The sequence below is a fragment of the Vanessa tameamea genome, chromosome 26, assembly GCF_037043105.1.
Source record: "Vanessa tameamea isolate UH-Manoa-2023 chromosome 26, ilVanTame1 primary haplotype, whole genome shotgun sequence".
NCBI lineage: Eukaryota > Metazoa > Arthropoda > Insecta > Lepidoptera > Nymphalidae > Vanessa > Vanessa tameamea.
Window position 1 is genome coordinate 3,276,338 of NC_087334.1, and position 26,174 is coordinate 3,302,511.

Sequence of the window (26,174 nt, forward strand, 5' to 3'; positions counted from 1 at the left end):
CTTCTAAATTAATTAATTTATAATTTGGAATTATTTTAAATTAAAAATAAATTTTGCAAATATGTTTGTTAATTAATATCATCAATGAGAATGAGATGATCGCTTCCAGGCTGTTTCAAATAACGAAAATATTTTTATTGTTATTTTACATAAAATCAATACTTGGTAAAATGAAAATTAAAAAAAATTATAATCCAGCTGAGTTTCTTTCACCGGCTCTTCTCCGGTCCGAGGTGTTAATTTCAGAACCGGTGGTAGATTTTTGACTACCAATAAGTAAGTGTAACACTTCCATATTGAATAAAGATTTTTGATTTTGACTTTGATAATGTGTTTACGAAATTACCTTGTTGAGAAAGTTATTGGGGAAAAAATAAAAAAAAAATACCAGATCATTATATATTCTCATTTAATTCCTAAAACTCATGAGGTAAACAACTCTAAGCTATTTTCGTACCAATCGTTTTTAATCTCAAACAAACTGCTACAGTTATGATTCGTACGAATTCAGATTCAAATAATTACTTACATACACGTAAATTTTGTAAAAACCTTAGAAATTTACTTAAACCTGTGAACAATCCATTTTAAATACTTAAACGGACAAAATACTGTATTCGATAGGGAAAATTAATTTAATTAATAATAATTTACACTATGTAATACTAAAATACATAAATAATTGATTAATTAAAGTTTGTGAAAGACGAAAACGTAAAAGAATCGAAAAAAAAAAACATGGACGTAAAATTAGATAACATAACAAGATAACAACCAATAATGTGTGAAATATTTATAATTATTGCAAAGAAATAGTTTGCGACGAAATGATATTAATCATTTTAAATAATCAACTTTAGGTGACGAAAGAATAAATGAAATTACGATATTAAATGTATATTGTTCTACAATCAGTGAACACACTAGCACGATAAAGTATACAAAATAACTTGAAACGATGACTAAATATTTATGGCACGGCCTTTTATCATATTAAATGACAGAAACTAATAACGAATAAAATGAAAAGTTTAATTAAAATAGACGAAAGTAATTATTATCTAAAGTATAAGATTGTATTGATTGTGTACAAGATAGTGCTTAGGAACGATAGGACAGGACTTAAACTAAAAAAATACTGATACAAGCTAGGAATGGGTGAACTATTAAATGAAAGTTCGTCGAAAATAGTATACATTACGTCGAACATATTACACAGTTCGACGATATTGTTCGTCTAACACTAACATGGGAATGGACTATGCAAGTAGCCGGGAATAAAACAGGAATGCAAAGGTTTTGAAATTATTGTAACTAATACTGATCTGATGGTGCGGAGTTTATTTTAATTTTATCGTTAAAATGAAATATGGCATTTTATGGCTACCTCATGGATCACATTTGTTAGCACTCATTTTCTGTACAACGTCCAATTCGTATAATTTATACATTAATTTTATACCAATATTCGTATAACAATAAGAATTTATTAACATATATTTTTTTTTCATATATTTCTAATCTTATTTACATTTTATAAAAATTGACGGTTTTTATATTTTTATTAAATACGTTCTTTTTTATATAAATTTGCGTGTAAAAACTAATTGTTGTTTGAAATAGTTTTCAATGAATTCTGCACACGTATCGAAAAATTTTTTAGAAATTCAAGATCTTAGATATTCAATGATAAATTTTATAAATTACTTTAATTTATTAAAAATATTTACCGTAATACATTTTTTAATTTCATTGTAAACGATTTCAAACTAATGTATTGTCATGATTTTACCTCCGAGGCACAAAATGGCGTTCTTAACCCAATTTCTTATTGCCTTCATTTATTTTACGAAACCTAAATTAATAATACTATTCGTAAAAATGTCTTTTCTCATGGGGAAGTAATAAATATAAATATTTTTATATAAACTATCATCTACATTGGTCAGGATATTAGGATACACACTTTGAACATGCATTTAATAATTACTCATTTCTAAAATCTCATCGCTTTAAAAACGTATCGTAGTTGTAAAATGCGTATAACTTGCAAAACATTTCAGAAATGAACAACGTATATACAACGCCACGCCGGCGATCCTCGGCTCGCGTGTGCGCATCTTCTCATCGTTATATAAATTTGGCACAATATTTTTTGCCTTTATCTTAAATTTAATCTCAGAAACTATTTTGCATCTAAGGCACAATAATTGAGGACTACATTTCAAGTTTTCACTACATTAACAATTTTATTGTTCAGAGTACCGCAAGGGACAGTTTTAGTTCATTTTTCATATAATATAGATATCGTTCTTTTTGTAGGAATATAAATTATGTGGACTCATGAAATATCAAGAAACACGTATAAATTTACATAAAATTCATTTATATCTAATTGAAACTTTAAGGGAAAGTCAATACATAACATTTCAGTATAAGCCGACACTGCAAAAAAGAATATTTCTTCGATTTATTTGTAGCACAAATTTCTGTCTTCCTACAATAAAGATAAAGTTCGATTTTCACATTATTTAGTCTGAACTTGTTTGTATAAGGTCAGTTGGTCGCACTAGTGGAGGGTCCAAGGTTCGCTTCTTGGTGTTTGTACTTGTGAGAGGTCATTTGAGAGAGACCGAGGACGGCGAAACCGCATTGCAGACAGTGGTAATGTGTCTGCTTCTTGCTGTGAATGCACTGAGGCTCGTAACCACATCCTGTTGAAATAAAATTAATGATTTTAATTATCACATAGATAGAATAAATACTTAAATGTCGGATCAAAGATAACTTATTTTATAGGTAGTTTCACAATCGCTTACCTTTGCCGGGAGAAAATTTCTCGAAGCCAGCAGCTTGTATAGAATCTAATTTTTGATGCTGCCTGCGGTGAGCCACCACCTTATTCGTGTCAGTGCATACGAAGTCGCACTTGAGACAGTGGAAGTGAGACGCTTTGTTTTGACCAGTACCTGAAATTATAGACGAAATTATTATATTAAGACATAAGGTGAGCTTAATTTTTATAGTGAGAGAGATTATATTATGACATGTGTATATTGAAGGAAAGCTATATTGTACATAACAAAGAGATTTACTTTATATCAAAGCTTTGAATTGATTTTGTATCTGGCTATTTGATTGGAAGAAAAATATATAAATCCTTGCAAATGCTAAAAAACCATAACAGGAATTGAAATCAAGTCCGTTGTAATATAATAAAGTAACGAGCGATTCACTAACAATGCTTACCGAATGTAGACGCGTGTGGGCACTCCGGCCTCTGACAGTACACGTTGGCTCGGTACTGCTGGAAGTCGCCGCCCATCAGCGTGTCCAGTCTAAAATCATTATTGAAAGATTACAGTCAATATTATCATTGATATTTAATTGTCCATACAAGTTATTAAATCATCGTTCCGTGTAATTAAAATCCGACTGATAAATTGAAGACTGTGAGTTTAGGGACTTAGCACTGAATCTTCATGTGCTTAATTTGTGTTTATAATTCATTCCGTTTTGCAACAAAAACTAATTATAATCTCAGTAGGATGGGTATCCAATTGACATTGAAGCAGCGTGGAAAAATAATCACCAATTCTTCTCTTCAAAATGAGAAGAGGTCTTAGTTTAGTGGATTATTTACAGGCCCCACTCACTACAGTGTCCCATTGTCAGTCCCGTATAAAAATTGATACTAGAATAGAATAATTCTATTACCTTTCGTGTCTGGCTGTGTGCTGGACAAATCTGGTTTTGTCACAGAAAGAGTATCCACAGTCTTTTCTCGTGCAGTGGAAGTGGGTTTGATGCTCCCTGTAATACAAGTAAAATGTTTAAATGACATAAATGTTTATTTAGTTTTACAACAAAGGCATGTTTTGGAAGAATAAAATTTTGAGATAAAAAACAGTATATACTTTATTCAAACTCTTTTGAATATATATTTATGCTTAAGAATAAACCTCTTCAATTTAATTAATGTTGAACTGACGCCCGTTGCAAATGTAGTTTGAACAGCGAAAGACCGGCAAGAAACTTAGTAGTTACTCTATAGAATCAATTTATTCTAGATGTTCCTGCGACTTCGTTTACGTTTCAGGGGTTGGTCTTCAGGTGGTAGGCATAAATTAACCATTTCCTTCATGGGGTTCAAGCTAACTTCATACCAAAATTCATCAAATTCAATTCAGTGGATTGGTCGTGAAAGAGTCACAGACAGATAATTATAGAAGGATGTTAAGCAAAGATGTTTCAGTAGACTGTTATATTATAGTCTATAATTCTCACCTATATCCACATTGTTGGTAAGCGCAGTCTTCATTGAAACGGAACCGCAAATAGCCTTCTGGGATGGGTTCGTCTTTTAGAACCCTCATGTGCGGACCTCTTGGTGTGTGTGTTCGTCTGCTAACATCAAATAAAGATCATGTTAGACGATTTGTGTATTACATTTAAATAATTCATTCAAATTATAGTTCAAGTGGATCACAGACTACTAAAAATATGGAAATATTAGAAAATATTTTTTTAGATACATTACATAGCTGATCGATTACAAAATGACTGGAGTAGATAATTGAAAACGACAAAATTGCAAACAAAATAGTTCAACTCACGTCTTAGCAATAAGTTCAGCTTCCTTGTCCAGACCTGGTGGTAGACCGTGTGTCTGGAGGAGACTCTGTTCGAGGAGTAGTTCTGGTGGGTAAAGCATCGTTGGGTACAACGGGAAGGCGGAGCCACTAGAAAAAACATTATTAGGGTTAGGGCCGTGGCACGTTGATATATATATGTACTATTTATAATATGATTATGTATATATAAGCAAAGAATCTAAGTATTATAAGGTATTCACCCCTGAGAAAACAATGCAACTTGAGCGAGTCCTGGCAGACCAGCAAGCGAGGCGGTGTACTGTTGCTGCATCTTTAACTGCTCCTGAAGGCTTCCCTTGCGACCGCCAGCCAGGTACTGCTGCAGGAGGAGGCTTTGAACTGCTTGGACCTAAGTAACAAAATAATAGTGTAAATTGGACACATCCTAAGTGCAATGATAGATTTTTGGAAAGATCATATTTTCAAAACTGGTAATGATTGTCTGTTTGGCTTTAACATTGATCATGTTTTGAATTAATTAGATTCAACAAAAAAATATAATAACCTGTTCTGCTGGGTTCGGAGGTCTTTGACTCGGTGAAGGCACTTGTGCATTCGATGAAGACGCAGTTGATGGTAATATGGATATCTCTGGATATTCTCTCTCTAAGGTTTCCTGCAAAAAACACATACCCTGTAAGCATTAAGCAAAACTTCAACACACAAAATTATTAATATCAGAATTCTAAAAATTGTTTGATATATGTATTGTTATAAATATATATATTTTTTGTAACTTACATAACTTACCTTAGTAGCAGCCAAGCCTACTGGTGCAGGCTCCATGTTGTTGCTGTGCTTCTTCACCATATGACTGAACAGTAGCTTCAGATCTACATAAGCTTGACTGCAATGCGGGCAGTGGTAGTGCAAATTCATACCACCAGCGTTTTTGTTCAGAGGACAAGTTTGATCGTGACAAGATGGCGGTATTGTCGGTCCAGACATTTTTGGAGGTTCGTAAGATTTTTTCTGGTCGAAATCTCTATGTTTCATTTCTTTGGACGGCGATGCATCATAGATGCTCCTCGGTGACGGTGATGATGTATTGCTTCGGAGATGAGAGGATGGGTAAAATGTTCCCGTCGCTTTGACTACTGGAATTAAGAGTCGGATTAAAGATTAAACGAAAATAGAACTTGGATATTTATTGGAACTCTTCTAAATAATAGTGTAATAGAAAAATTTAACATTTTTACAAGGAAAAACCCTTACCCGAAACGTTATCCTGTTCCCTTTCAAATTCACTCTTGATAGAGAAGTTAGTAGGAGTGAATAATTCAGCTTGCTCTTTCATAGAGGCGATACTATCAGCCGAAGCCCTTTCTTTGATAGAATAATCTTTGGCTTCCTCAAAAGATTTCTCGGGTTCCGTCTCACTTTTAATGACTGGAGTTCCTCTGCCGTGTTTGTGTGTAGCTAATGCTGAATATTGAGTCAAAATTGCGGGGCAATTGTTCCCTTGGATGCAATGGAAATGTGACCTCAATTGGTTTTTGAAACAACTTTTTCCACCGCATTGGTCAAATGAGGAGAAATAATCAAAACCATCTAAGAGTGGGGAAACAGCATGGGATTCCCTCATGTGTGTTTCCATGGTCATGTGGCTCTCTCCCGTAAAGCTACAGTTGAAGCAGTGAAGGTGAAGTCTTGTACCTCTCAAGTGGCAATTAGGATAATATTGGGCACATGATTCTGGTGTTGTAAATACTTCGAAATGTTGGAATCTAATGCGCTGCAAAAATTAATGAAACATTAGAATGTGATAGTTTGATTATATTTTAGGTATGACATATTGTATGAGACTTACGGGAAATTCTTCAATCGTAGCTATTACAGGCGATTGAATGACTGGAGGTAGTTGATTGCTCTTCGGTAGTTTGAATGATGTAAATATGGCTTGTGGAGTCACCTACAAATGAACACACGTTAAAATTTATTTTTTAATAATGCATTTAAGCTTTTTAAGCTTTAATGTGTAAATTTTACTTACATTATCAGTCCAAACTTCTACAACGCGATTCTTTGGAGGTCTTCCTCTTTTCCTACTAAACATTTCATCTAATGAGCTGGATGGGTTGACCTGTTGTGGTACTATTCCGGGATTTGGGCCAAGGTTCAATTGAGCTTGTAAGTTTGGTGCCAATTGAGACGAAAGGTTTGGTGCCATTTGGGCTAACTGAGCTAAATTTGGCGGAAGATTTGGCAAACTCGTTACTTGTCCGAGCTGTGCTGCCATGTTTGGATGTAGCTGGGCAGATAATTGTGGTGTAAAGTTTGGTGCAAATCTGGCCGCTAAGTTTGGTGACATTGGGCTTAAAATTGCGTGCTGGCGATGATGTTCCAACCGTCTAAAAGGTTGATCTTCTGATGACAGTATAACAGCTCCACAATTTTCCTGCAAATTGATGATATTTAGCTTATTTAGACTTTATTAAAGTTCAGCAATTTGAAAATATATTTTTAGAAAGTGTAGATATTATTGTCACCGTTTTTTAAGAATAACTTACCCAAGTACAATGATAGTGTGTAATGTCCCTAATGTGTTGGCATGCTGAGTTAGAGCATGGGTTGTGCCGAGTGTACGTAACAAAGTAAGCATCCGTCACTTGGTTCTGCTGCTCGTGTTCCATGACATGTTTCACCATAGTACTATGGCAACTGCAAAATATATAAACTCCAGATTAGACATAGAAATTTCCAGATTATTAAAGAAGTTTGCAATTTCTAAATACAGATTTATACTGGACGGCATTTTTCCCTAATTTTATAATTGAAATACCTACCTGTGAGCTAATTTACAGCCATCGGCCAAACAATGGTAGTGCTTATTGAAGGCACTACATTTGCTGCATTTGTCTTCGGCGTCTTTCCCTCCATTGAATGTTTCTATGTACTTCCGCGACACTTCATCCACTAAGGCCTGGTTCTAAGAAATAAGAGGTCTTTTAAAAATGGAACTTAAGGAACAGAAGCATTGAATAAATCGAGCATTATGTTTTGTAACTTAAATTAATAAATAATAATGTATTGTATCATGTAACTTACGAATTGTTGCGGATAATCGTCCATCATAGAACTGGACATATCGTCATCGCCATGAAGATTTCCGCCGGGAGAGTACATGCTGAGGTCTGCCCCTTGCTGCATTAATGCACTTTGGATCATCGATGTCGGTAAGCTGTGGATTTGAACATGTTGTAGTTATTAATAATTATTTATAATGTCTTCTTCTAATAAATATTTGGCAATATTATTACGAAACCTTATTCCCTCACATACTTGTTGGACAAGTTTCGAAAATATTTAGAGACCGGAATTTTAAACAAATCTTCTAATCTAAATACATAGACTTATTAAATATATTTAATATACATACCCAAAATTCATTTCTTGTTCTTTTCGCTCATGTTTCCTCTTATGAGTGAAAATCTGGCTGCTGGAGTGCAAAACATAGTTGCAGTGAGGTCTAATGCAGTGAATGTGGTTACAGGTCCTGCTGAACCTGCAGTCACGGTATGGACAGGCCTCATTCTTCATATACTTCTTGAAGCCATCTTTGGAGAGAGCCTCGTCTTTGATGTGGTATGTTTTGTGTTTCTCTGTAAAGTTTTCGAGTTCAGTGTAATTTTATAAATATATATATATATATATATTTTTATGTTAGAGGTGGCAAACGAGATAATAAGAATTAGTAACGATAAAAAAATCTTGTTTAATTTAAACTTTTTTAGGTTTTCAGATTTACTGTTCCATCGGATTTCATGCACATTCGCGTGCAAAATTAGAGAAAGCATAAGCTTGAACACATATTTGTTAACTATAATATGACCTGCGCAACTTAACGCAACGCCCTTAACAAGAGCTGTCGTGAAATCGATTAATCATGAATATAGGTTGCATAATATAATATATATGTTATTAATGATACACTCACCCATATCAGCTTTGTTTTTGAAGGTATATGTACAGCCAGGTCGTCTGCAATGAAAATGCGTTGTCCTTTGTCCAGCAAAGATACAGTGCGGAGCAGCACAACTCTCAGTGGCTCTGAACCTTTGGAAACCTTCTTGCAGGATAGCGGAATCCTTACGGTGGTAGTTGGCGTGCATTTGCACATCTGATGTGGATATATATACCTGAAATTTGATTGTCTACGTTAAGCGGACTTTAATATATATTTACGGAGACCAATTGTGTGACATATTTTGGCGTAATACAGAGTTTTAATTCCTTCTTGTTTTATATATTTCGAAGAGATATTAGAAATTGAAACTTCTGGTATTTTTAATAAGTTTATTATTGTATCGATGATTTTTATAATGATTGTAAAATAATCTGTTATAGATACCTTATCACAGCCATCTTGTATGCAGTGGTAGTGAGTCTGACTCCGGTTGTGTGGACAATCGCTGAACCGCTCCGAGCAGTCATCAAGTGGTGAATACCGCATGAAACCATGTGCTAAAGATTCATCGCGTTTCTTGTGCCACTGTAAATGGAAATAACATAACACTTTAATCATCTATATAATGTATACAACATTAAGAACTTAGAAACTTGAAACTTGTTACTTTAAAAAGGTAACAACAGAACAAATGCTTCTTAAATGAGTGAAAATATGTAGGTAATACTCATTTAAATGAGTACTTGCTATGTACACTTATTGAAGAAAAGTGTAGGACGCTTTTTACACCTTAACTAGACTCCAAGCTATCTCTCATTATTATCCATCCTCAGAAATAATACAATAAATAAAAATCACTTAACTTTAAAAATAAACAAATAATAATTAGATATTTTTCGTATCAATAAATGATTCCTACCTTAAAATGCCTAATCATTTCCTCCTTCTTACAGAATACTCTGGCAGTGCAGTCCATGCAGTGAAAATGCTCCCGATAGCCCAAGTCCTTGCAATAGGATGACCCGCATTCAAGCGTTGAACTATATCTGTAACGAACATTCAATTCTAAATACAAAAAATACAACAGTGTCTGATATGATAATATCAAACTAATTCTCCATTGTTATTAAACATCTCATAGAGGATTTCTGTAACAAAATCTTTACCTTTTAACATATCTGGAGTAATCCACGGTCGTTTGCATAGAATTCTTTCGAGCTTGATCCAAATGATTCAAGGCTGACAGCAGTCCTAAACAATAAAAAAAAAATGTATTCGTTACAAAAAATACTTATATTATGCTAATACCCAAAACAACAATAAGCGATACATTCAACCATTCCTTTTCCTCCAAACTTATTCTTTTGTTTGGAACAGCCAAATCACCTCCATGCATCATATTCAAACGAACAATGTTGTATTTTCATCGTGTAGGAAATATTTAATAACATCCAAGTCACTATCATTCAAAACGCCGCCGTTTGCGTTTGCGTCTTGAGCGGCGAACATTTTTAGTTCAAAAGGAACTTAAACTAGCTCGTGAAACCGGCCCCTCCCCACATCAAGTTTTGGAGTATCAAATAAATTATTATGGTAATTAATCAATGTTTTCTCCTAGTCACTCTGGGCTATGCCATTGTGAGTGATCGTTGACTCGTCTACATATATTACATCACAAAAGTGTTTTTGTAAATCAACTCTTTTAAAATGGCGGTAGATTTTATCCGTTAATAAAAAATGTTATCTGTTGGTATCAATAGATCTATTAAGTTCTCTTGAATTGAAGTATATCTTCGACTAAGTATCCTATCTTTGATTGCATAACGAGTTAATAGATTTAAAAGGTTTCTGTGAAATTGTATTGTTTATTTATACTTTCAGTTCCAACTTGCTAGATTGTTAATATATTTTCTTAGGTATTTAAAAATAAATTTAAAAACTCCAACACCAGCTCTGAGCTAAATACATTGTAGTAACAGTTATTGTATTGAAAATTTGAATTACTCGTTCTAGTACAATTGGACCTATGGCAGACGTGGCATGTCGAAATAAAACCTCTTCGTATTTTTTACAAAACAGTTTTGAAAGACGAATTAATACCTATACTTATGTAGATTAGCGTTCACAACACAATGGATGTTAACATACAGTTTGATAATTTGGTGTGTTACATAAGACGTGCATGAATACTCGTGATTGTAATAATAGACGAGGGACTAGTGAGAGCAGGTTATTATAAACGAGGGAGAGAGATCACTTGTTCTTAAGTTTCTTGTTTCGAGCGTTAATAGCTCACGATTTTGTAAGTGATTGTGCGAAAACTACATAGAAATGTGTATTGTTACGTCGATACGTGTGTGAAGCGGATTTATTGCTTTTAATTCGTGGATTTGATTTGAATGATAGGTGGAGAAATATGATTTTGGAACAATGGAGCTTTGTTTCAAACCCCAAAATAAAAATTGGACCCTAATTATACTTTTTGTTTTCATCAAAAAATTTGGTTCGTTCCGTTTGATGCGTTAAATACAGCATAATATCGACAAAAACTACATAGTACATTATTACACATAATAAAACAGCAATAAACATTAACAACACAATGAAATATAAACCAAAGAAAAAATCTCGTAATTCTGTTATTATCTAAAACACTCGAAAACTTAAAACAAAATCCCAGACAATCATAAACGAAATCCATCAAGCGTTAAAAAAATCCAACACATTTTAAACCAATTCCGACGTTATGGACATCTAATTTTCTCAAATGTAAATTCACATCATCTCATTTGACGGCTGCCACGATATAAAAATAAGCTCACGGGGAAAACAAAAAAGACAATGGACGCGAGACCGCATCAGATAATATTGGACATAATAAACATTTATACTAAGGTAGTTTTTTAGGAAATTTCGTAAGATATTGTGCCGGTTCATTCAACCGAAACAATGGGGTCCTCATAATGTTCATCGTAATGGGTTTTTGAATTCACTCAGTGGAACCATACGTTGTGATCGAAAGTCCTTAGTCTCACCGGATTCAGAGAATCGGGTGTGTCCTCAAACTTCCTATACTTTTCTAAATAGCTACCGGTTTCGAAATCTTTAATACAATGCGTCAATCAATATTCAATTGAAAGTAACAAATGACTTCGCCTGACCCTGATGAACTTTATATTTTTAGTGTTTTATAGTCAACCAATAAAAAATACCATAATATAAAAACAAGATAATTAATAACACTGTTTTATACAAATGGTATGTACTAACATGTTTATCGCAGGTCGTAATTTAACAATGTAAGTAGTTCGCTTTAAATAATTTTAATTGTTTCGGACATATTCAACTTAGCAAAAATAACCTTAAATCACGATCCTAATCATAAATTTAGAATTCGCGATTGACTTTAAGATAAATACATGATAAATTCAGTGTTCTTATTTTAATCTGTTCAAGATAATTTATGCGTTTTTTTGTTGAGATAAACCTTTTGTCTATTTTGAATAAAAGTAATTATTACTTGTTGCGTAATATATCTATATATATTTGATTACGTGATTCCGGATTTGATGTATAGATATATAATTAAAGTAACTTAATGATTTAAGATCGAGAAATAACGAGTAATGTTAAAACTGTTCTCACGATTCGTAATCTGAATGAATGCAAACTTCGGTTTAATCCATTTCTGACATTTACCGAGCGAATTGATGAATGTCAAAATTGTTTAATCTTTGACTTAATCGTCTTTAACTGTTATTTTATCAATTTGAACTTAAAACGTTCGCATTGAGTCTGCGTTTATAGTTTATTTGTTTAATAAATATCTTATAATTGCAAGTTGGATATTTCTTATAGATAATCCAGTCATTATGCGCTCTTACAATGAAGTAATACAGTTCTAATAAGAGTACATTTATTTTCCCCTTGCCCATCTAGAATCTGATTATTATCAACGAGTTCAATAACTGCATCATCAATTCTTCGCATCCGCGCTCGGTCTTCCATCTCAATTGACATTTATTCCCTGCAAGTATCTCTAAAATGTAAATGCGGTTATACGCACCAACCCACAACTCCATAACTTTGCTCCACCGAAATTTCTCGTTCACTCTTATACCGTTGCAATAAAGTTTATCTTTAAAATTACAAACTGTAAGACGTCCGTGTCTTTCGCCACGTACGTCTGTTGTAACTTGATACATTGTATTGATTGGTTTATTAAGAGCGTGTATAGATACAAGAGGTCTTGGTTAACTGGTGGGATGTTATAGTAAATTTCATAGCGCTATGAAAGAGGCAATGAGGCGGGGCGATAGTTGTATGTACGGACAAAGATCTGGCTATTGACACACACTACAACCACCTACTTTAGGCTTATTAATGAACGTGTACAAATTCATATGTAAATATTCGTTAATGTAAAGGCGTGTTGAAATATTTTAATGACAGCGCAAGTTAATAGAAACTTTTTAGATTTTTAAAACGAGTTGTACTTGTCAGAGTAACTTTTTAATAACAAAGTTTGTATTGACAAAGAAAATGATCCATAGTGCTTGCTTATAATAAATTAAAAACAATTACAACCCCGATTTAATTCAATTGACATTAATAAAACAAAAATGGAAACCACTCGAGACAGAGAGGCATATCAAGAATCTGAAGCCGTATAAAACAAAACAAAACGAAAAATGCCCTCAGATATTATTGATGATAAAGATTACAAAGGAAAATGGGTAAACCAAAAGAAATACAAAAACGAAACATATTTCTGAGTACGAATACATTTATGGAAGTTCCTGGATGTTTAATTGAATTAAAATAGAATCACATGTCCGTTTTGATCACAACGAGATGAATCATAATTTCCATTGTTGATTACGTCAATGTGTTGCCGTATTTTATTTTTCCTTGATAATATTTCGGCTAGATCATTTTACACCTTCTCGCCTTTAATTAAGGCTGACATTGGGTTCGACGTGTCCATATTTAGTGAATTATGGTTAGTTTTATTAAAATATTCGTTAAGAGATCCAGCGACATGATAATGAATTTTTATATCTATTTCGAGTATTCGATCTGATATTGTATGTAATATTTCGTTTTCCTGTACGGATACATATATTCATATCTCATTGTTATTTCGCACCGTGAGATCTTTTTGTGAACAAAAAGCGAGATCGGTTATAATTTAAAATGTATGCCAGTCTTTTTACGCTGATTTGTTTTCTTTAGATTTTTTTTTTTATTTCATCGTTTACGATAAAGGATTCAATTGTATATTAATTTATTTAGTGACATTTGTTAAAGCGATGGGTTTATTTATAGCTTTATGTTGGATCGAAGGTTTGTCAATACTACACGTAATGAGAGGCAGTCTTTGTCAGCGAGATTTGGTGAGGTTATTTTCAGGGTCATTTGAGAAACTACCTTTCAGGTATCATTGTAGAACTATTTCATAAATATTTAAACCATATATTTATGGGTCTCGAAATATAGCCAGTTAATTATTTCCCAGCCAATTAAAAAAAGAATGATCTAATTTAAATTAAACAAGAATATTCGTTTTAATAACATCATACGAACATTTACATTTGTTTTGTTTCTTCTACATTCGAGCTGATATATAAATGGTGTACAATAATAAAAACATTCAAAACTCCTACTTAATAAGGTCATAACTCATCAGCAATTCGCATTGTATCATCGGATACTTAATTATTCTTATTAAGTAAGTAAAGTCCATTAATTACTTAGTAATATGAAGGGAGACGTTTACACAGCGCAGGCGGTCATAAACTCTTGTCGGCGGATGAAAGAACGCAGATAATTATGAACGTACGCATGCGTAGATCAAATCAGGGACCATCGATCGATAAAGGATCGAGATGTGTTCAATCGATTCCCGATTGCTAGTTTTAATAGGAATAAACGAAACTACGAGTATACCACGTGGAACGAAACGATTTCGAATTTAGACTTTTTACAGAATTCTGTTTCTGTTCTATATTTAAATTTGAAATTTTCTGTAGCGATAAATAGTAATCACAATACACAATAGAGACTATAAATCTTCGGCTTTGTTCGGCCATCTCCGCCCCGCCCCGCGCGGTGATTGGAGTAAACGATTCCGCATGATCTTGTTTAGTTTTTGCTCTGTTTAATCTTTCTTGTACTGATGCTGCGTTCTGCGTTACTTTTCGTTTGTTTTTACAATCTCAATCGGAATGGTAGTCAATTAGAACGATCGAAACTGCCTTTTTTGTCTAATTCATCCCGATATGTATCAGAATTGTGGATGGACGTAAGTGTTTTAATTGGTGATGGACCGACGTCAGCTTTTAAGATAATTGTTGGAGCGTTTAAAGTTGTTTTTTTATCGTGTTTCGGATTCTGGACATGTCAAATACACGATTTAAAAAATTATCTTTTTTATCGATCGTCACTCTGGTATTTACTTTGTCGAGAACGAGTTTTATAGCTTAGTTGATACTAATTAGATTTTTAATTCGCTAGTTGCTTTTATATTGTTATTTTATTTTATATTCGATGGTTGAAAAAAATATACATAATTTAATACGTTGAATCCATTCAGTTAAGTCTCACACTTAATGAATTAGAATGAATTTTCAAATAGATTACATCCTGCGTCAATAGACACTTAAGCTAGTGTATACCAGCCTGTAAATGTCACATTACTGTGCAAAAGTTTGCTCTACTCTTAAGGAGTACGTCTGAAGCTAACTCCACTACGCAATCCCAGTTCTGATTGGTAGACAAATACGTGAAAATTTTTATCAGACACATGTAAGTTTCCTCACGATGTTTTCCTTCTCCATCGAGAATGATGAATTATGAACTCAAATTGAGCTCATGAAAACTCGGTTTTCTAGTTTCTTGCGAATTAGTTTTAGGTCAATTACGACCAGCATAGAGAAAATACCGAGCTCATTGATCGATATACTTTATTCAAACGATTTTAATTCAATACATAGTTTTTATAGAATAACTGCTCAATTATTGCAATAATTAATATAGTAAAATCGATATTAACATCTAATAATTATTTTCAACACAACGAGTCTTTTAGTTTTTTTCATCATTAATAAATGTATGACTTTACTCATTTTAGACAATCCAATTCGTTTGTGAATCGATTCTCAAGCAGATGATAATCGAAACATGTTCTCGATTCGAACGAGCTATTATATTTCTCGAGTTAAATCGATTAATCAGAAATCGATTCGACTGCCACTTTTTAATTCCACACAATCTCAATTCGAATTTAAACGTCGTTTATTTGTCAAATGTCAAACTTTAATATAAAATTCTGCCACTGTTAATGAATTAGCAAAGTAAGTAAATACTTATCTATCTATCTGTATAAATGATTGAAACAGCGTCGTGGATTCGAAAATTGCTGAGTCTAGGAATATGAAATTCAGGATAAAGATTTATCACATTCTGTAGGCACCGGGATTTGAAGATATAAACCATTTTTGCATATGTTAGGGATATTTTGTGCTAAGCGGAAAAATGTGTGCGAAAGATTCTATTACGTACTGTGATTATTAATATTCGACATAAAAATGCTACTTAGATGTTTTTGTTCATCATTTCTCAACAAATCTATATCTTCTGTATATATAATAAAATTGGAGTGTCTGTTTGTAGTATTGCAATAACCGCTTTTTACTAAATGCATATGTGTATACATACTGGACTGGACTGGACCGATTTTGGCGGGACTTTCACTGGCAGATAGCTGATGTAATAAGGAGTAACTTAGGCTACTTTTATTTTAGAATTATATATAAAGTCACGCTGCAATGTCCAAATACAGTCCAGTACCGCGCAGCCCTCGCGCATGTCACTCCGTCACGTCGGGTGCCTTAAATATCACAAAAGCTGCCTAATACAGAATTAATAAGTTGTAAATACTGAGAACTGAACAATAATTTTTTTGTTAAATTCAAACACGCACGGAGTCGCGGACACAGCTTGTGTAAAATATAATATAAAAGCATATTTTTACGCAGAATGTCGCACACACAAGCCACAAGCTACAGGCATATAAAGTAATATATCGTTTCGCGTTATATTTCTCGGAAAAACTAAATATTATCTCCGATCTGTTGAATAAACAATGAATAGTAATTTCTTATAAATCTAGGAACGATTTCGCTAAACGCGTATCACGTAGGGAATATAAAATTTACATAATAAACCATTAGGATTCTGACACGTGTATAAAAGGAACTTTACGTGAGAATCTTTTGACATTGATGATTTTACTGAAAAATATTTCATTTATTTAGTACTATATTAGTGATATTGGTCTAGATGCTCTAGTTGTAATAGCGTGGGAGGAGTGAGAGACCAGGCTATCTCGTTCAGAAGAAGACGGCAAGGTGGCCTTGCGTTGCTGAACGCACTTGCGCTTTTTTTGTAAGAAAAATCACATGGTCATCTTTCATCTTTGTATATATAGAACGTAAAGGCATTGTCGTATCGGATTATGAAAATGACGGACGAGCTGGTCCGTGTTTACGCACACACTAGTGTACTGTAATATGTCCTCTGCAGGTTAGACTCCCTTGTAAATGGCCTTGTCCAAAATTTTCTAAGAGATTATCATACTAAATGATGATTAATTTAATTACTTATTGTATGTCGATAGTTCCTTATCAGACCTTCATGAATTACAGCAATTGGAAGCGCTGTATCTAAATTTTACTATGAACATTTATTCACATTCAAAGAAGAATCATATCTACAATTTCTCCTAAAAAATGAGAATCAAACCTTTGTCCACCAAAAGATTCACGGCCATTACACTATACAATTGAAATAAAAAATAAAAACACATTAAATACGGCGAATTATTTTTACAAAGAGTTACGTGAAACGAAGTTGTTTTCTTATATTTCCGTCGGGTCGTAAATAAATAAAATTTAACTCCGCACAAACTTAAGTTATTCGGAGAAACCTAAGTTATTGCAGCCAGAACACGTAATCGAAAATCCTCGACGCCATTCCGATTTTACAGCTTTTTATCTCGACCATGTTTCGGGACCGCAACCGTAGAGTTTAGTATATCATAGAAGTGGCATTCGCTTATTATAATAGCTGTTTAATTGTTAACCGACTTCAAAAAGGAGGTTATTATTCCATGAACGATAATTTTAGTCTGCTATTGACATTTATTAACCATTGCAGATATTAAAGGGTTTTTATTAAGATCTACATATGTATATCAGTTCCAAAACTTTTATGAGTTGTCTTAACTTATTCGAAACATCAATGTTGTCAATTCTAATGTTAATCTTGGTCTATGCAAGTTGTGTCACGTGATAAGAACAATGCATTTTTTTTTACAATCGCTGTGTCTTAAGTCTAACTCAATAATGCATGTTCTGTGATAAGATTTTAGACGTGGCTTACTTATTAATGCAGATTTAAACACTAAATTTTATAATAAATTTAAGTATTTAATGTATTTTTAAATCTTTTAATGTATTGTTGTAATTTCGTAACCAGTGTATCTTGAGCCTCGGTTTGACTGCCTCGTTGATCTAGTGGTCCCGGGTTCAAATCGTCTGCTTCATAGACATAAGTCATTTTTCAAATAATTTTACAAATAGTGAATTAAATCTTCTTGCTATAAAATATTACACAAAAGTAATCAAGTAAATAGACCGGATATCTAAATTTTGTTACCATTTTGAATTTGTGTATTTCAAAGAATTCAATCATTGGTTTTCCAGAAATTATCAAAACACCTCACCTACATGGTCAAGGACCATATACAGTATCGTTTTAATACTCGAACGCAATAATAACGCTCACCTCAAATAGCTTTTTGTAACAAAAAGGACGACGCATGGCCGTATCACATAATGCATTATAATTTTATACAAAGATACAAAATGCGAGCCAAATGAATATGCAAAGGCGATGCGTACGATTGAGTTATTGTCATCGTCTGTATGTGTGCGTGGAGCTTTATTTGCATGAACTTTTCACATGAAAGAAGACGACTTTGTATGTGTGTGTGTTACCTTAGACCGTATCAATTACAGACACAAAAATATACTTTAAACACCAATTATCACCACGTTCCATTAAAACCTATCAAATAGTTATCCAAACGAATATACATTTTATAAAAATGACGTCTGATATCAATATAGTATAATTTTATTATATGCACATTGACTCAGATTTAAAAATAACAAAGGATCGACGAGAAAATCCGTAACACAATATGTATTCAATTTCTTATTATTTTTATAAATGCTTTATTTCGATTCAACTCATAAAGGTCATCGCATAATGAACTTGGCTTAATACATAAAAAAAAAACAACAAAAAATGTACTCCGGGCTATGTTGAGGGACCCTACGTTGCGTGTGTGCGTGCGTTGTATTTGTGAGCGCTGCGCACACGCAGGCATAGGAAGAAATGCATACTTTATGACGTCTGTTCACATTCTGCGCGGTGCCACAAAGAAATTATACGCGTATTAAATCCATGGAGGTGTGAGTCTTTTTTATTTTTTTTATACATATATAGGTATACAATGGCTAGTGAATCCTGGATTTCAATATTGTTCGCTGATTATTCGTATGTTGGACATTTTGAATCATAATGTTGGTACCTATTAAAATTTTAGATTTGAACTCATGTACAGGTTAACTGTTTAGTTATAATTTTTTTTTATATTACAATAATAATAGTAGTGATAATTAATTTTATAATTGTGTTAACAGTCTATAATAACTTTTGATATTCATAAAACCGAATCGACTCAAGTCAGTTAAAGTATAAGAGTCAAATTGACAGACTTGTCCGGCGGTAGAATTTCAACGGGAAGCCAATTTATTTAATAAGGAAATATTAATATGTTAGGAAATTAACGAACGAAGAATAATCTTAAATAAATTTTCGTTGTAAATGAAAACATGGTTGGAATTAAACTTATTAAATGGCCTCCATACATCTCCTGTTCCATTATCCAGAGGATACGATGCTAATTAACAAAGAAACATACACACATGTTGCTTTAAATGATCGTTCTGCATCCTCTCGCTTGTAGGAAGCTTGTAGTGATCTTGATTAGATATAGAACCAATAACAGACTGCTTGTTTCGGGAAACTTCGAGCGTAAAATGTAAACTATTGGTGAAAAAAAAATTGCCAAGTGGCAGATTCAAGCGATCAAAAACGTAAGAACATTTTCCGAATATAAGAACAAGTACCTTCGGTTATACATATAGTCAAGCTTATAAATGTAATTCATACGACAGATCTTTGCGTAAAGAGAATCTTTGGAACTCGTTGCATTTATGGATGTACCGTGCATATTACATGTGACAATTTTCAACCAATATATATTGGAAAATAAACATGTTCGTGTTTTATTGGTGGGATAGCTGGTCCTCGAAGTATTTCCGCGTCAAGCATCACTACTCCACACTTTGGATTGTAGCATCATTTTATACAGGCTTACTCAATAAAGGGTACTGATTGATGCTGAGATCAGGAATTCCACTAACAAATTTTAGATCGAATCGAAATAAAATCGTTGCCGGAGACCCGTTTTCAAATTCTACTAACACGATTCTGATTCGATCGAAGTTGAATCGAAATATTATATTAACCGATGTAAATATATAGAATTTCCCCAAGTTTCAATTAAACTGAGGTCTATCTTTGTAAGGGATATTATGATAACCATTATAATATCAGTAGAATTGCCCCCACTGCGTATTAACAAAACAACTCTTCAGATCTATATCATAATATACATAACTCGTCTTAGGCCATAGATTATATACAGTACAACAATTAATAGGTCTTTTTTAGACGATAATTTATCTCAAATCACGATAACAGAGGAATTAATTGCTTAATTTATAAACACGTGCTCAGCTAAAGGAAATGAAGAGATAACGTTAAGCCGCATTGAAGCAACGCGATGGGTTAATCTCCGAATTTGTCTTAGGAAACAATTAAGAGATCATTATTGAAAGCTATGCAAAGATCTAGATTATATTTACGAACTTTATAAATATAAATTTATAGTGTTTCGAAAATAGTTTTGATATTTGATTTCGATTAGTCGAGATCGTTGGATTTTATTATATTTTTATTTAGTCGCTGTTACCCGACTCCTTCGTTAAATATTAAATAATGTAGGATGGGGTCTTCTGTCTGTAAGGTTTGACTCAAAAAATTGATAGTTTATAACCTACGGACAATTTCACGTCAATTGTTCAAAGTATACCGATACGTCTAGTAGTCTACACTTTTTTTTTTCTGCAACGGTCAACACCCATACGGTATAAGTTCGATTACATGGCATTTGTAAGTCAGCCTACGTATTTGAGATTAAATATAATATTAATTATATAAGTAAGGTCACGGGAAACGCTCAGTCAATTATACTAGTTTAATTTTTTTTTTTAATTTTATTTATATAATTATTATTGAGGTTGTTTTCGCAAGATTTACAACACAATAAAGACCTCCGCTGATAATCGTTTTATTAGTCGAAACATCGATACAGAAGAGTGATTATTATAATCGATAACTAATTAAAAGCTCTATCGATTGATAAATCGATTACGAAGCAATCGAGAGCCTGAATTAGAAAGGATGTGATATCATTCGTTTTATTTAAAAAAATATTTAAGATTTTTGTACTCGGGTTCCGTATGACGGTTTTTTATTTTAACTACTTTACGATGATAAGTTACACTCGAGGTCTTAGTATATAATTTATACTAATATTATAAATTCGAAAGTAGCTTTGTCTTTCTGTTTGTTACTCTTTCACGGCCACACCGCTGAACCGAATTTGATGATATTTGGTATGAAGAATAAAATACATTGAAGGACATAGGATTACTGTTCAATGCCTAAAACCTAACGACTAACCCCTAAAACAGGAGTGAAGATGCAAGCGACCTTAAAGGCCTTCCTTTCCTGAAAGGATGGCCTAGCAGAGAAACGTTAACAGGTTATTATACAACCTAACATACTCATAAAAATATCTATTAAAATCGTCATGTTATTAGATTTTTTGAGGATTTTGTTATACACTAACAGAACTCTAATATGAATCTCTATTTAGTACGGAAACTAATATTTTATAATAAATATTCAGAAAACTTAATAATCGGACAAGATAGAAGCAGTGTTTTAATAACCGTAATTAACAATTTTAAAGTATAAATTATTGCTTTATCGCCTCGGGTTCGTTTCGGGGCCAGTTAGAGCGAGACAGCTGTATGTTTAATATCAATACAATCATAGAATGAGCGAGATAGAAAACGTGGGAAGTATAGACAAAATTGATTATTAATTTCTGATTTTTGAAAAATTATATAATAATATTATTATGGATCACTTAGGGTTACAGATTCGATTACAGAGAGAACTACAAGAGGTACTTACTTTGATTTCACTTACACGAATCATTTTTTAAAATTAAAACATTAATTAAAATTGTATGTGTATTGTATATATGGAAGCCTCAGTCTCTGCTTATAGACAGAAAATTGAATTGCTAGTGAGGAAATGCCTGTCCAGTAAGACTCTTTTTTCTAACTCTATATGAGAAATATTTGTTATACAATAATTGCATTGATATTACGTTCTATTTTTAAATAACAAAGTAATATTATAATTGCAGATCTTACATCGGTTTCTATTTTCAAATTCAATCAAAAATAAAAAATAATAATGAACGCGATATTATGAAATCCATTTAAATTGAACGCGACAATACCGAGTATAGAATTATAAACTCGATTAATATTAAAACGATTGTGTTGTGAGTGACATTGTGCTTGACATTAATTTCTTAGAAAGCCCTGAATTCATTAAGTCTAGAATGAATGAGAATGCAAATGAGTCTGACTAAATAGTCACTTGGTGTCTAGGATCATGTTTTGAATTCAGAACTTGTAACTAGAAATAGGTGTGAAGTATGCATTAGTGTGCATCGAATATATCGATTTTATTTTATAAAATCCATATCGATAATATGGAATCGAGAAATTAGTACCGTTGACAAAACGTGAACCTCGACAAAGTATATTAAATTAATCATTTATTATTACAATACAGTATCAAAACTATGAATATTATTTAAAAAAAGTTTAACGAAATTTTTATACTTTTTTTTTCTTGAAGGCTGATAAAAACTTTATCTTAGTCATCCTTAAAGCTTGTAAATAAGATTCAAAGACTAACAACTACAATCGATGTTAGTCTCCCAGGTGTTACAAAGCACCGCAGTCTCACGACAATAGAGCAAATCGCCGCGCACCGGACGCAATGGAACGAACTATTATACGGTAAATGGGAAACTATTTGCCTATTGCGTGCCCCACCGGCCTCGGAAACTTGGCTTAGGGGGAGCACAGACGAGCGGCTAAGACTAATTTGTCGTATGAACGAAATTGCATATCCGTTGTTTGAGTAAATAATATGTCAAATACTAGTCACAATAAATATATATATAACATAAATGTTGTCTGTCTATCATAATATTAAATTAATTTATTTATTAGTTATCTGATTTCGATAACTATAATAAGAATTTAGGTTATGTTGAATAAAAGAACAAAATAAAAAAAATAAAATTTTTATTTTGTTCTTTTAGATAATTTAAAATTGACCTTCAAATAAATTGACTCTCAAATAGAACAAACGAACTTTCAAACAATTCAACTAACAAACAGTATTGTTTAAACTTTATATAGGTTTATAACATTGCAACATTATTTATAAGTAAATTGTTTTCTAATTAAGATGTTTCGAGGAAAAATAGAACAAACGAACTTTCAAACAATTCAACTAACAAACAGTATTGTTTAAACTTTATATAGGTTTATAACATTGCAACATTATTTATAAGTAAATTGTTTTCTAATTAAGATGTTTCGAGGAAAAACACGCCTAATTCTATAAGGCTCACTACATACTTAAGACAATGAACATAAAAATATAATTAAATAATTTCAAATTTTATTTATAACAATAGACAATTTATAAATCCAAGATTTAAATGACAATTTTAACATCAAAACGCATTTTTAATTATAGAAAAATACTTGGAAAATACGAAACCATATACAATAAAAATATCTCTTATAATACCTAGCCTATATCGTATTAACAACATCTAACCCTATTACCAATTTAAAGCGTGACAAAAATACACATTTAAATGACCTAATACTGGGTCATATAAAGCATTACGAAATGGGTGTATACTAACTCGCTCCCAACGGCGGGACTCAATTGAGTGAATTCGTTCTATTGAGGAGATTAAAGCTGAGGTTTCCACAATTACAGCTGGGGGCCGTCGAGGAAGGGACCTAAAACTAGATGGATTGAATTTAACGTTTTTCCTTGTTAGTAATTTTGATTTACAACATTTTTATCCACTTATACGCGTCACGGTTTGTTGGTTGTTATTTTTATTAACATGAATCTATTATCTTGTCGTGTTCTAAATTTAAACAAATGTAATTTTGTATGAATTTTTATGAATGGAGAAATGATATCATTTAATAAGGATTAATGATGACTTACCTACGTCTACTTAATTAAAAAAAAATTGAATTTAGCAATGGAACACTTAATAATCGATTAGTTTTACTAATGAATATCAGTCAACACAGAACTTTCCAAGTTCAACGTCCAAAAGAACAAATATTTGTTTAGAATCGATAATTAAGACAAAACAGCCGAAATAGCCGATCACAGAATAAATTAGTGGCATGTCACATTTCACGGATACGTGTAAAGAATCCACCGTTTTGTGGTAAAATATTTTAGACTGTGGCGGTGCTTTCGAACTAATATTTTAATTATGTTTGTGGTGCATATAATTATTGGAACAGTTACGTTTTACTATTTGCTCATTTAAATTGAAGCGGGATATTTTTTAAAGGATTTTATTTATGCAAATGTTATATATTTAGATATTTTTTTAATGTTATTCCAACCTTCACTGTGCGTGTTGTAATGCATAAACAAAAAAATAGGCGATGGTGTGTCGATATAAGTTAAAATTCCATTTTTGAATTTAGTATAAATTAAATTGATGCTTGTCATTTGCACCTTGAATTAAAACTTTTCTAATATAAAAAAGAAATTTGATTATCGTATTTTGAAAATTGCCGCCAAAACATGTCAGCCATCAAGTTTTTAAAAATCCGTTTTTATGTATTTGAATTTCGAACGATAATAGTGTTCGTCTATATTTTATAATATAAATTTATTTATTATAAAATCGTATATATTAAGCTTATTTTTAAGAATGGAATACGTGATGTAAGTAGGCAATGCTAAAATTAAACAACATAGTAATTATGCTAATTTAATTATAAAAATACGTATGTTATTTTTTTTTAATTCTATCTTCAATCAAAAGATTTCAACTCGTGATTATATCATGTAATTTTCGTTACAAATATACAAATCAGCTTTTTAAATAATGCGAATTAAGTACGCATAAATTACGTTTTTACTTTAAGTCAATTTATCTAACCAATAGACCAACGAGGAGATTACTTCTTTACATAATCGTATAATAGTAACTGATGGATAAGATCCCACTGCTGGGCGGGGGGTATTCTTTAAATGAAGGATCTGTGTCACTGCATTGGAGCAACGTGGTGGAATAGCCGAGAAGATTGCGGGTTCAAACCCGGACAAGCACTACAGAATTTTCATATGCTTCATTTGTGGTTATAATTCATCTCGTGCTCGGCTGTGAAGGAAAACCTCGTGAAGAAACCTGCATGTATCTAATTTCATCGAAATTCTGCCACCTGTGAATCCACCAACTCGCATTGGAGCAGCGTGGCTGAGTATGCTTCTAATCTTCTCCTAAAAGGGAGAGGAGGCCTTAGCTCAGTAGGGGGAAATTTACAGGATGTTGTTGTTATGTTGACGGTGGAATAACAAGTAAGACCTCAAGAGGAAAGGCAGCCATAAGTGCAACAGTTAGAAGTTTTTTTTTTAAGTTTTATACATCGTAACGTCCGCTAATCTAAGCACGCTCATGACTAATTATGCTCTTAGTGTGAATTAGAACAATTATCGTTGAAAATGTGTCACACTGGAACGTTTTTCTCGTGTTTACACAATCCTAAGGTTTTCTTTTATTTAACACTAGCTTCATAATTGTCTGTATTTGTATTTATTTATGTATTCTAGTGGTTAATGTTGTGAACTATTAATATAACTAGGTATGTTTGTTTTTGGAGATAATCTCCGGAACTAATGATCCAATTCCAATGTTTTTTTTTTCTCAGATTGTTAAATTATTCCCGGGTGGTTTAGGTTATAAATTATATTTATATCATATAATTTTCTTTATTAATAAATTGTCGTGTGATGTTCAGGGTGGTAATTTAATATAACAAAAAAATATTAAAAAGAAAAAAATAATTTCGATTATTTATAAAGTTTAATATTATTTCTTTTGAGTGTTGCCATTTATAAAATGCTGATTTATTTATACGTCTTCTGTTATACGAGAAAGATATGTCGCTACGAATTGAGGCATAGGAGTATTTGCTATGTGA

General features: G+C 32.5%; 1 protein-coding gene across 6 annotated transcripts in view; it reads right to left on the reverse strand.

Moving 5' to 3' along the window:
* Positions 1-392: 392 nt before the first annotated feature.
* The window catches only part of LOC113393585 (zinc finger protein castor homolog 1), an 82,525-nt gene continuing 56,743 nt past the window's right edge, over positions 393-26,174 (reverse strand). The window contains exons 9-28 of one of the 6 annotated variants that reach the window (XM_026630573.2): positions 9,729-9,813; positions 9,482-9,608; positions 9,007-9,147; positions 8,593-8,794; positions 8,035-8,257; positions 7,704-7,836; positions 7,442-7,584; positions 7,166-7,316; positions 6,649-7,053; positions 6,466-6,567; positions 5,871-6,390; positions 5,397-5,752; positions 5,161-5,271; positions 4,856-5,004; positions 4,617-4,742; positions 4,288-4,407; positions 3,718-3,813; positions 3,241-3,338; positions 2,820-2,969; positions 393-2,714 (exon numbers count right to left, since the gene is read on the reverse strand). In XM_026630573.2, coding sequence (XP_026486358.1) covers positions 2,557-2,714; positions 2,820-2,969; positions 3,241-3,338; positions 3,718-3,813; positions 4,288-4,407; positions 4,617-4,742; positions 4,856-5,004; positions 5,161-5,271; positions 5,397-5,752; positions 5,871-6,390; positions 6,466-6,567; positions 6,649-7,053; positions 7,166-7,316; positions 7,442-7,584; positions 7,704-7,836; positions 8,035-8,257; positions 8,593-8,794; positions 9,007-9,147; positions 9,482-9,608; positions 9,729-9,813 — 3,596 coding nt within the window. In that variant the 3' untranslated portion in view covers positions 393-2,556. The remainder of the gene's footprint in view (positions 2,715-2,819; positions 2,970-3,240; positions 3,339-3,717; positions 3,814-4,287; positions 4,408-4,616; positions 4,743-4,855; positions 5,005-5,160; positions 5,272-5,396; positions 5,753-5,870; positions 6,391-6,465; positions 6,568-6,648; positions 7,054-7,165; positions 7,317-7,441; positions 7,585-7,703; positions 7,837-8,034; positions 8,258-8,592; positions 8,795-9,006; positions 9,148-9,481; positions 9,609-9,728; positions 9,814-26,174) is intronic. The other 5 variants (XM_026630588.2, XM_026630616.2, XM_026630601.2 and 2 more) reach the window with 5 other exon arrangements.